This window comes from Spermophilus citellus (genome assembly GCF_964194105.1).
Source record: "Spermophilus citellus genome assembly, chromosome: 2".
Lineage (NCBI taxonomy): Eukaryota > Metazoa > Chordata > Mammalia > Rodentia > Sciuridae > Spermophilus > Spermophilus citellus.
Window position 1 is genome coordinate 256,715,196 of NC_138183.1, and position 10,990 is coordinate 256,726,185.

The 10,990-nt window shown below is 60.6% G+C and overlaps 1 protein-coding gene across 3 annotated transcripts; it reads left to right on the forward strand.

Annotated features, from left to right (window-relative positions):
• Positions 1-8,456: 8,456 nt before the first annotated feature.
• Positions 8,457-10,990, forward strand: LOC308642261 (uncharacterized protein). Of its 3 annotated transcripts, none has more exons than XR_014020511.1 (5): positions 8,479-9,750; positions 9,835-9,960; positions 10,050-10,168; positions 10,243-10,371; positions 10,455-10,990. XR_014020511.1 is itself a non-coding variant. In XM_081281103.1 (4 exons), exons 1-4 carry the CDS (start codon positions 9,552-9,554, stop codon positions 10,478-10,480), a joined length of 480 nt encoding a protein of 159 aa, XP_081137229.1. In that variant the 5' UTR covers positions 8,457-9,551; the 3' UTR covers positions 10,481-10,990. The 3 variants fall into 3 exon arrangements, 1 of the variants encoding a protein (XP_081137229.1); XR_014020512.1 differs by having other exon boundaries at positions 8,496-9,750; positions 9,831-9,960; XM_081281103.1 differs by lacking the exon at positions 10,050-10,168 and having other exon boundaries at positions 8,457-9,750.

Consider the following 10,990-nt stretch of genomic DNA (forward strand, 5'->3'; position numbering starts at 1 on the left):
CTTGCTCTGGTCTTTCCAACTCCAGCCTCCCAGTGCGCAGCCTCAGCCTTCAGGAATGTCCTGTCCATGGCGGGAGCTGCCAAGCCGAATGGACGGGGCCCAGGAGCGGGGGCCCAGGCAGGTGGCCGGTGGCTCTGACACTTTCCTGGCCATGGTCTTCGTCCCCCACGGATGCTGCTGAGGAGGACTGGGGGGCTTAAGCATCTGGGCGTGGGGGAGAGTTCCCAGGCCTCTGGCCATCTGCTCAGGCTCCCACTTGGAGAGCCTGTGTTGTTGAGATGTCTGAAACATTTGTTTTCCAAAGGATCAACTTCCAGATGATTCCAGAAGGGCCGGGAACAATCAGCCTGGCTGGAGGAAGAGGCCCTTTTTCCCTCTTGAATCCCAACCAGGGAGGCGTCCTCCACCTTCTTCTTGCTCTGAGCTCCAGTCCCCCCACTGTATCCTTGTTTATTCACCCAGCAGCCCCCTGAACTCCTGTGTGCAGACCCCGAGAGGGGCTTCCACCCACCTCTAGCCTCTTCTCACCTGGTAGGGAGCAAGCGATGGGCACTCATGGGAAGTCCTGGGTCCTGGCACACGACTCCCATCTCCTTTGACTTCTCTGGATGGGGGGGCTCCGTGGTCTTGTGCCCCCTCCCTTTATACTGTCAACCCCGCACAGAGGAGGGCCCACTGCTGTGCTGTCCCTGGGGTCTGTTCCTGAGAAAGTTCCCCAGCCTTCCTCAATCTGCTCCATCTGGTACAGGCTCACTGAGATTTGGGACGACAGAGGCTCTCTGGGTCAAGTGGAAGACAAGTAGGGGGTCCAGTTGGCAAGAGTGGGGAGAGCCCTGAAAGCAGCTCAGCTTGTCTTTAAGGGGAAGGGTCTGTGCACCTGTGGGGGAAATGTGCAGGAGGGGCAGCCTCTAGGAGCCCGGGAGAGGGGACCAGTTGGTGATCAGGACATTGTGCTCGCGTCCACGTTATCTGAGTGGGGCAGGAAAGAGAGGTCACGGAGGCTCTGGAGCTGGGAGGAAGAGGAGTTCCTTCCTGGGGTCATGAAGAAGCAGGAGACTGGTGGACAGTAGCATGGGAGTGGAGGAGCTTGGAGAAAAGGCCTATGGCAGAAGACAGACTGGGAGAGGCAGTGGCCGGGGACCTCTGAGTCCCCATCTTGGGAACTGGGAGCAGCCACCATGGTCCACCCCTCTGCACGCTCCCTGCAAACCAGGAAGACTGGCACTTGGCCCCTAAGCCAGGAGTAAGGCTGGCAGCTCGGGCAGATGGGGACATCCTCTGCTCAAAATTGCTCTGGTCATGTCTTCCCCAGCAGGGTGCTGGCCCAGGGTGAGCAGGGGACAATGTGGCTGCAAGAAGGGATGGAAAAGGCAAGTGTCAGGAGTCACAGGAGTAGACAAGGATCACCAGAGGCTGGGGAGGGTGGCAGGTAGAGGCTGCAGAGGCCAGGAGCCATTGGGGGACTGCTGAGACCACAGACAGTGATACCATGTAGAGTGTGAAAGCAATGACCCACCTCGCTGCCCGTCCAGGCCTCGGAGGGTGGACTGAAGGCTGCCGTGGGGTTCAGTGGCAGAACCCTGGGCTAGGATGCGTGAGGCCCTTGGTTCTACCGCCAGCACCCCGGGGGAGAGAGAGAGACAGAGACAGAGAGGGAGGGCGGCTGAGCCTCAGACACACTCAGCTCTACCCCATCCAGGCACCCAGAGTCCCGAGGTGGGCAGAGCTGGGTCTCAGCTGGCTCAAGGTTGAGTCAGAGCCCCCGGGAAGCCCTGTTGGTGCCACACCAGGGGCCATCCTGGGGCTGCTGCGGCAGACTGCTTTGCTGTGTCCCTTCCCAGATCTGAACAAGTAGGTGAAAGTCCAGAAGGCCACAGGCCATGGTGGGCACCCAGGCTGGACGAAGGATCACAGCTGGCAGTGGCGTCCACCAGGGGCTGGTGCGTCTCTCAGCGGAGGCATCAGGACCTTCCGCAGGGTCTGGACGATACTTGGAGGGTCGCTGACTTCCCCTGAGTCTCAGAAGCGCAGAGCTGAAAGGTGGGGCCAGGAACCCTGCAGGGAGCAAAGTTGGCAAGTGACCGTGTGTGGAAGAGTCCTGTGATCGAATGCGTGGCCTTGGTGGACTGTACCATGGACCCACCCTCCACTGCACCAGGTCCACCTCAGCTGGCTGCAGGGATCCTACCTCACCAACCTCAGTCAGAGGAGGAGGAAAGAGACCCGCTGATGTCTCAGGACCCCGTCAGCCTCGTGACTGACCAGTGAGGCACTAGGCGCCACGTGCCACGTGCCCCACACAGATCTCCCCAGAAGGTTCACAGGGCTGCCTATCTTCTGTCTCCCCTCCTGGTGAACCCAGCTCCTGATCTCCATTACCTGAAACCCCAGTTCAGGAGTTTGGTAGATGTGAGATGGTCTGGTGTCCCCTGCCTGCCTCTGGGGGCCCTCTGGGGCAGAAAGGTGTAGCTTGGAGAAGAGGACAGAGGGATGGCATCAGTATTCCTCGGTGCCTGACCCATGGTTCCAAAACAAGTGAACCATGAAGCAATGACGTCTTGCCTCCCACAATGTGGCAGGTCAGAAGCTATGGCCGGGCGTGGCTGGGTGGAGCTTTCTGTCCACGTGGGACTGGTCTTGGTCACATCACTTGGCTGCATTTTTCTGCATTTTCACTTTTGGTGGTCATGACCCACATGGCTAGCTTCGGCTTCCTCACAGCAATGGTGGCCTCTTGGCAGTGAACACCTTACATGGTGAGTGGTTTCTCAAGGGAGCAAAACCAATAAGCCTTCTTCTTTTTTTTTTAAAGAGAGGGAGAGAGAGATTTTTTAATATTTATTTTTCTGTTTTCGGCAGACACAACATCTTTGTTGGTATGTGGTGCTGAGGATCGAACCCGGGCCGCACGCCTGCCAGGCGAGCGCACTACCGCTTGAGCCACATCCCCAGACCCCCAATAAGCCTTCTTGAAGGTGAGCCCTTGAAGTCATAGAGTCATACTTCACTGAGTTTTATTGTCCCAAGCACCCTCGGATCCCAGGGGAGGCAACTGGACTCCTCCTCTGGGTGTGGGCAGCGGCAAGGCTACCTTGGAGAATATATGGGGCAGGAAGGGACTATGGCAGTGTCCCCATGGGCAGGGGAACATCCCGTGGGTATGCCTGGGTAGAGGCAGAAGCAATCTCAGGCCACAGGTCTGTGCCCAGGGCAGGACCACAATATCAGACCTGGACCCAGCTGGGAATAGAGCTGTCAGCCCTGCCCCTCTAGTGCATCTTCTCTTGAGACTGGCCATCTTGCTTTGTGTCCATCCTGTGATCCGTGAGACAGAATATGCCAATCAGGATTCAACCAGGGAGGCAGAGGCACACGGCAGCCATGGAACAAGGTTTAATGATCGGGAGTTGGACCTGGCCTTATAGAGCCATGGTGCTCAGCTGTCTGAAGGAGGCTACTAGTTGGGCCTAGGGATAGTAGAACAGGTGGTCAGGAAGAAGAGGGGCAAGAAGGGGAGAGGGACATCATCAGGACATGCAGGAATCCGAATGGACCTGCGGGAGCTCCTGTGTGTCTCTTGGCACGCTGGACTGTGTTGAATGCTATCACCCACTCCTGGTCCATGTCTGCCTAGAACTTGTGCATGTGGCTTTATTTGGACAAGGGGTCTACGTAGCCATGACCCGTGGCAATTAGTACTCCACACTGAATAGGGTGAGCCTAGACTCAACGACCAGTGCCTTCATCGCAAGACAGACCGTGGCCCAGAGACAGAAACGCAGGAAAGGCAGCCCCGGAGAGCAGAGGCAGAGACTGGAATGATGGGGCCACCGCTGAGGATGCCTGGAGCCCCAGGAGCTGGGAGCTGGGAGGAGTGGGAAGGAGTCCTCTGAGGGAGCGTGGCCCTGCCCATGCCTTGGTTTTGGACTCGTGGTCCCCAGAGCTGTGTGAAAATAAAATGTTGTTTGAGTCCCACCTTGGGATTGGGATGACATATTCGGGCTGTCCCAGGAAACCAGGGTGCATCCGGACCTAGGGAGAGGGGACCCTGGGCGAGTGTTGTGGGATGTGGGGCTTGGTCTGGTGCTGGCCGCTGGAAAGAGAGCTGGGGAGATGGCCCAGCTCAGCTGAGGGACGACTGCAGTTGTCTCCACCGACTGTCCCTGGAGGGTGAGGGGGGCAAGGTGCAGGGGAGGAGGCCTGGAGCCATGTCCCAGGAGAACCTTGAGGGAAGGGGGGTTTGGGAAGCGGCAGCTGGGTCTAGGGCCACGGGAGCCAGAGTGACCGTGGCCTGTCACCCCCGACACTGAGGACTGGGTAGTCCTGCTTCAGTCTGGCGCTAGAACTGGAACCTCACGGTGAGGTGGGCCTGAATGTCTAGAGGAGCCCGCAGGAGCAGATGGCAGCCAGGCTTTCCACCCTCCACGGCCACCACGTGCGACATTGATCTTCCTGCCTGGCTCCTCCTTTCTTGTCTGTGTCCGGGGAGCCCTGATGCCCATGGACCCTCCTTGATCCCTAACCCTGCTGTGCTCCTTCCCTGGCAGCCCATGGTGACCTCGGTCTCACTTCCTTCTTAGTCCAACTGGAATCCCCAGCGGCTCTGTGCACCGTGGCCTGGACAGGGCCATGCTTGGGGAGGCACAGCCACGGTGTGTGGACTGCAGCACCAGCCCCCCACTGTTACCATGGCTAGCACAGACCAGAATTCCCCAGAAGTCCCTAAGCTAGGCTCAAAGTTCCAAGACCCTGCAGTCCAACCACTGGCCTGACCTTGTAGCTGCTGCTGTCAGCAAAGCTTCCAGTGCCTTGGTTCCAGCTAATAGACATGCAAATGTCCCCTAAGAGCACAGGAGGTGGGGCAGCTCTTAGGCAGAAACCTCCAGGTCCTCTGAGGACACCAATGACAGAAGAGATGTCCAAACCCCCGGGGAGGGCCACTCCTCCGGGAGCACCAAGCTCGGTGGCACTGTGGCGTGCGGGTGAAACGGCAACTCCCGTTGGGGCCTAGATCTGGAAACCCACGTGTGGCTGGGAGCCCAAGCCAAGGAACAGAACCACTATCTAAGACCTCTAGCCACTGAGGAGAAGGAAACAGCACAAAGACGGACCCAGTGCTGTCCCTGGGGCAGGCACGATGAGGCTGCAGGACACTGCCCAGGCTCCGAGGAGCACCCTACACAGCACCCCAACGGGCACAGGGGGCCCGCGGGACTGTGGGCCCGCATGGAAACATTTCCAATCTTCCTCTCCAGCCCTGGGTGCCAACCTCAGGGAGCCCTCCCACTCCCAGGATGGTGCAGAACGTTTGTGGTAGGTGACAGGAGCTGCCGCGAGGCGGCAGCACAGTCTCATGCAGCACAACCACAGGCGGCCGCGGCTGGGTTCGCCCGCGGCAATGGCCCGCGTCACCCAGGTCCAGCGGCTCCCTAGTTCACGAGGGTCAACAGGGGACCAGGACCCTTGTGCATTTCTGAAATTGTCCCCCTGGGCCTGGGAACCCCCAAACCAGAGAATGCCTCTCACTCCCGGGATGGCGCGGAATCGGCCGTGGTTGGGACAACCGAAGTCGCCGCGAGGTGGCAGCGCAGTCCCACACATCGCAGCCCCAAGACCAGGCAGCCGAGACTCTGGGGTTCACCCGTGGCAATGTCGGGGGCACCCCACCTGGTGCCACAGAGGTTCACCAGGGTTTTAAGGGGACAGAATGCCAGGGAAACCACTCAGGTGTCCAGCTCAGGTCATATTCACAGGTCCACAGCCACGTTTCTCCTTGACACATCAGAGCCACGGCGTGGATCTCAAGTCAGATCTACCAGGTGTGGTGATCGTGGCACGTGCCGCTAATAACAGCACAGACTACCTAGGTCAGGCCCAGTGGATAGAAGGATGAGCCTCGGTTCTAACCAGCCCCTGCTGCCCGGGAATAATCAGAGCGCTGCACCCTGAGCTCAGCATTAACATCTCCATTTGATTGGGGTTTTGAGATGCTAATTGGGGAATTTGGATGTTAGAGCTGCCGTACTCTCTTCCACCTTAGCACAGGATCCTTGAGTCACCTGAGCTTAGTTACCAAAGTGGATGACACCTTAGTGTCTGGGGAATCAGGAGATGGTGGGATGGACAGGGTCAGTGTGACCACAGCTCTGAGACTGTGGTGCCCACGTACCGTGGCACCCATGTGCCATGTCTGCAAATGCGAGGAGGCAATTACCCGTGGTGTGCCCTGGGTCTGCGTGGCTAGAAGATGGTACCCCTGCTCTGGAGGTTCAGCCAATATCTCCCAGGCCAGGGGCAGAAGTTGAGGATATGAGAGTGAATGTGCTTGGAAAAAGAGGGGCCCGGTGCTGTCCCTGGGGCAAGCATGACGGGGGCTGCAGGACACTTCCCAGGCTCCGAGGAGCACCCTACACAGCACCCCAACGGGCACAGGGGGCCCGCGGGACTGTGGGCCCGCATGGAAACATTTCCAACCTTCCTCTCCAGCCCTGGGTGCCAACCTCAGGGAGCCCTCCCACTCCCAGGATGGTGCAGAACGTTTGTGGTAGGTGACAGGAGCTGCCGCGAGGCGGCAGCACAGTCTCATGCAGCACAACCACAGGCGGCCGCGGCTGGGTTCGCCCGCGGCAATGGCCCGCGTCACCCAGGTCCAGCGGCTCCCTAGTTCACGAGGGTCAACAGGGGACCAGGACCCTTGTGCACTTCTGAAATTGTCCCCCTGGGCCTGGGAACCCCCAAACCAGAGAGTGCCTCTCACTCCCGGGATGGCGCGGAATCGGCCGTGGTTGGGACAACCGAAGTCGCCGCGAGGTGGCAGCGCAGTCCCACACAATGCAGCCCCAAGACCAGGCAGCCGAGACTGGGGTTCACGCGCGGCAATGTCGGGGGCACCCCACCTGGTGCTGCAGAGGTTCACTGGGGCTGTAAGGGGAGAGGCCACCCCACTTGATTCACCACAGGCCACGCTGTTGATGTTAAGGAGTTAAGAGTGGATGATAGTGGACAGAGAGGGACCCCATGCCTTGATGATGGGAGCCCGTTCCCAGGGTGGCCTGGCTGGCGTGGGAGCTCGGGGCCACGATGCCTGGTGCAGGAGGGTGTTTGGAGCCCTTTTGTTGGGCGCTAACCTCAGCTTGCTGCCTCTGTAGCTCAGAATCCTTTGAAGGTATGGGTGTAGGAGTGGCCGCGAGGCGGCAGTACAGACTCATAAATCAGGGCCACGGCAACCGCGGCAGGGTCCACTGGTGACCAATGAGCTGGAGTATGCCTGAGTATGCCCATAGCCACATCTGGAGGCTTCCACACAAAGGTGGACTTACCCACAGCAACTGCAGGGAACTGTGAGAAGCGAGCACCCAGTACGCTATGGAAGGGTGATGGACATGGGTCTGCCCAGGGTACTTTAGCCCCTCCATACACCTGAAGCCCTGCTGCATGGCCAGGTGTGGTCAGCTCAGAGTCCTTGGCCCTGGCGTCCCAGCCACATCCCCCAGAGCTGTGCCACTTTTGTCTCCAACACCCTTGGCTTTGTTGGGCAAACCTGAGGGACAATAGAGAGGCCAAGGGGGCAGGGTGACCAGAATGGCCAGGGAGTGTAGAAGCCCTCCTCTCTGCATTCTGTCATTGAGTTGTGGTGACCGAGATCAGCTGGAGGGGCAGGACAGGGCTGAGGCTGCCACGTGGCTTCTCACCAGATAGTGCCCACAAAATGTGGATGGCCACATAGTGTGTACAGACCACTGGGAAGGGGGCCTTCGGTGCCCTAACCAGCTGTCCCATGGAGGCCACTGTGACCAGAACTAGTTCTGTCACCCAGAAGGACCTCAGTGGGGAGTCAGCCAGGGCCCACCGGAGCCTTGCTCGCAGCTCTTCTCTATAGCTCAGCTGACCGGACCCCGACTGAACCGACTCTAAGTGCTCGGAGCCCCTCAGGACTTCCCGCTCTCGCCCCTAGGACCCCTCGAGTGGACAAGAGGTCTGGCCACAGTGGTGGAAGAAGGTGGCTGGGTTCCGTTGGAGTTCCCAGGGACTCCCGCCAGGACCCTGGCCTCCCACAGTGCTCACCCAGCGCGGGCAGCGCAGGGTTCAGGGAGCGCCGTTCCACGAGGGGAGCCAACGGTTCTCGACCCAGAGGGGGACGCTCGGGTACAATGCCAGGCCCTGTCTAAAGGATGCCAAAGGAGGGGTGCGGGGAGGCTGTCTTTGGAGAATTCCAGGACGGGTGTGGGGTGAGAGGAACGTGCGCTGGAACGGACCAGGGTGGAGGTGGGCCCTGCGGGGGCCCCGGCACGGCCCGCTCTGATTGGCTGGCAGGGCAGGGGCGGGAATTCTGGGCGGGGCCACCCCAGTTAGAAAAAGCCCGGGCTAGGGGCCGAAGAGCAGGGTGAGGGAGGGGGGTGGGGAGGGAGGGGGGTGGGGTGGGGACGGGGAAACTGGGGAAGATGGGGTGCCGGAGGAGAGTCGTGGGGGCCAAGGAGCACCTTGGCTGTCTGGAGTCTGGCGGGAGTGGGGAAGGATTGAGGGGCTAGCTCGGGCAGCAGGGGCGGTGGGGCCTGGGGGCCCAGGAGGAGAAGGGTGGGCTCCCAGGGAAGCAGGGCGACATCGGCAGGGGCCTTGGGCCTGAGCTAGGGCTGGAGAGGAGGGGAGCCAGACATTCATCCCGGGAACTTTTGGTTTCAGGACGTGGCGGCTGGTCGGACAAGGGGAAGCTGCTGGGCAGGGCTCGACCCCAAACCTGGGCAGTGGAGGTGTAGCTGGCAGCAGTGGGCAGGTGAGGACCGCCATCTGCCGGGCAGGTGAGTCCACTTCCCTCCCTGGGCCTCACTGCGCTGGCCTTCTAGAAGAAGGCTGGAGAGCGAGGACCTGCAAGGAGGAGTGGCTGTCCTCCCGGCAGAGCGGCAGGAGGAAGGCAGGACGGTCAGCACAGGTGACATCTTCTCGGGGGGAGCCGAGGCGGAGAGAGACTGGGGGGCCCAGAGTCCACTCCAGGTGGAAAGAGCAGTTTGAGTGGGCAGGATAGAGAAGGAAGGGCTGCCAGCGAGGACCGAGGCTGCTGCCTCCAGGGAGGTGACAGGTGACCTGGGGGTGGTGGTGGAGTCTGTGGGAATCCATCTAGCACTGTGGGAGTGTCCCAGGTCCAGGTCGGGCAGGGCGAGGTGGGGTCACAGGATACAGAGGGGTCCCCAGCCGCCGCCACATCCCACCCACCGTAATTCATCTAGCAGAAGGTACAGAAGCGGCTCTGGTGGGTCTCCCAAGGCCTGTGCCAGAGCCTCGAAGGCCGGAGAGCGGGAAAGAAGGGCAGTGCGCGGGCAGCACAGAAGGACACCACCTGGGGGGAGCGGTGGTCGTGGGTGGCGGGCTCCGGAGAGATATCGCAGCAAGGAGGCTGCAGCGGGCCCAGCCTGCGGATGCACCGTTCCCACGCGGCACTGCGGCCCAGAGGCTGGCGCGGAGAGGGCCCACAGTGGACTTGGTGACACTGTATGCCCTAACCGCTCAGCCGCTGGGTCTGGCATGGCAGACAGGACAGCACCAGGGGAGCCAAGGGCATGGGCAAGGCCAGACAAGGCGAGAAGGGCGGGGTAGAGCGAGTGAGCTCTCTAAGGGGGGAGTCGGGGCAGGCAGGTGAGGGGCCACCAGGCGGCGAGCCAACGAGGCACTGGCCTCCAGAGCCCGTGGCCAAGGCGGGCATCACGGGCAGCGACGGAGCAGTGATCGGTGCCTTCAAGCTCAAGACTGGAGACAAGGGTAAGTACCCAGCCCAGTCTGCTTCCCTGCTGCCCACCAGATCCTCCTTATCCAACCAGCACCCTCTGTTCTCCCCAAAGACAGGTCTCCAGCAGGGGTGCACACGCCAGCCCCCGAAGGCCAGGACGCCAGGCGCAGGGATGTACTGGAAAGACATGACATGGTCCGGTGTGATGGCGAGGACAGAGGGACTGCCGGCCGGCCTTCGTGGTGAGAATGTCCCTCTGCTCGCTACAAAGCCCAGCCCAGCCGACCCTCACAGACACCCTCTTGCTCATGCCCAGCTCTGTCCTCTACAGAACACTCTGGCTGGCACCACGGGGGAGGCTGCCACAGAAGGGTCTGGTCCTTTGCTTTTCCGAAAGAGTTAACACACCACTGCTGCTCTCTGGACCCCTAGAGCCCTCAAGATATAAAGGTGAGGGCCTCCTCTGGCACATGGGCAGGGCGGGGCAGGCCAGGAGTGGGGGCCTCATTCTGTCTCCATTGCAGAAATGGTGCTACCCAGCTCACGTCTGGGCCTTCAACTCTGGGGACTTCTTCAAGTCCGTCTAGCTCTGGATCAAGAATATGCTGCGTTTGGGAACCACTGCATACCTGACTCAGGAATCGGCTCTGTAGGTGAGCTTGGAGCCCCTTGGGAAGCGCCCCGCCCCCCCTCCCCACCCCAGCCCCCCACCCACATGTTTTGTCACTCTCCACAGGTAAAGCCGAAGGACCAGGCCTGTGAACACCCAGGCAGAACAGACCCGCAGCACCCGCCGCCAAACCCCACTGCGCCCAGCGGACCATCAGCACGCCGCCTCCCTCTGCTTTTCTTCTTCCTCCTTCCCTCCAACCTTGTGTTTCTGTCTTTCTTCCTTCCGTCGTTTGAGAGATTCAAAGCATCCGTGACTCTGTTTCCCCACCCGTCCCTTCTGATTTCAATTTGCACTAAGTCGTTTGCACTGGTTTGGAGCTCGGGAGAGCCTTGAGTCTCTCTGTGCGCGTGTGCGTGAGTGTGCGGGCCTCCTTGGCCACGCCGCCCCAGCGCCTGCCTGCTGTCCACCTCTGCCTGGGGGCGCCTGGGCGCCGGCCGCGTGCTTGAGGCCTCGCCCTCCCCTCACCTTGTCTGGAAGCTCCACAACAGCGAGCCACCTCAAAGCATTCCTTACACTACCTTGCCCAGTGCCCCTCCCCACCAGGGCTCACCAGAGTCCTGGCCTCATCAATAAACACAGTTACAGCAACTTGTCTCAGG

Excerpts from the sequence above, each read along its gene's own strand:
- LOC308642261 (XM_081281103.1), top strand. The coding sequence starts at position 9,552 with ATGGGCAAGGCCAGACAAGGCGAGAAGGGCGGGGTAGAGCGAGTGAGC. Across the intron at positions 9,751-9,834 it reads GCTCAAGACTGGAGACAAGG|GTCTCCAGCAGGGGTGCACA; the intron begins GTAAGTACCCAG and ends CCCCAAAGACAG. Across the intron at positions 9,961-10,242 it reads ACTGCCGGCCGGCCTTCGTG|AAATGGTGCTACCCAGCTCA; the intron begins GTGAGAATGTCC and ends TCTCCATTGCAG.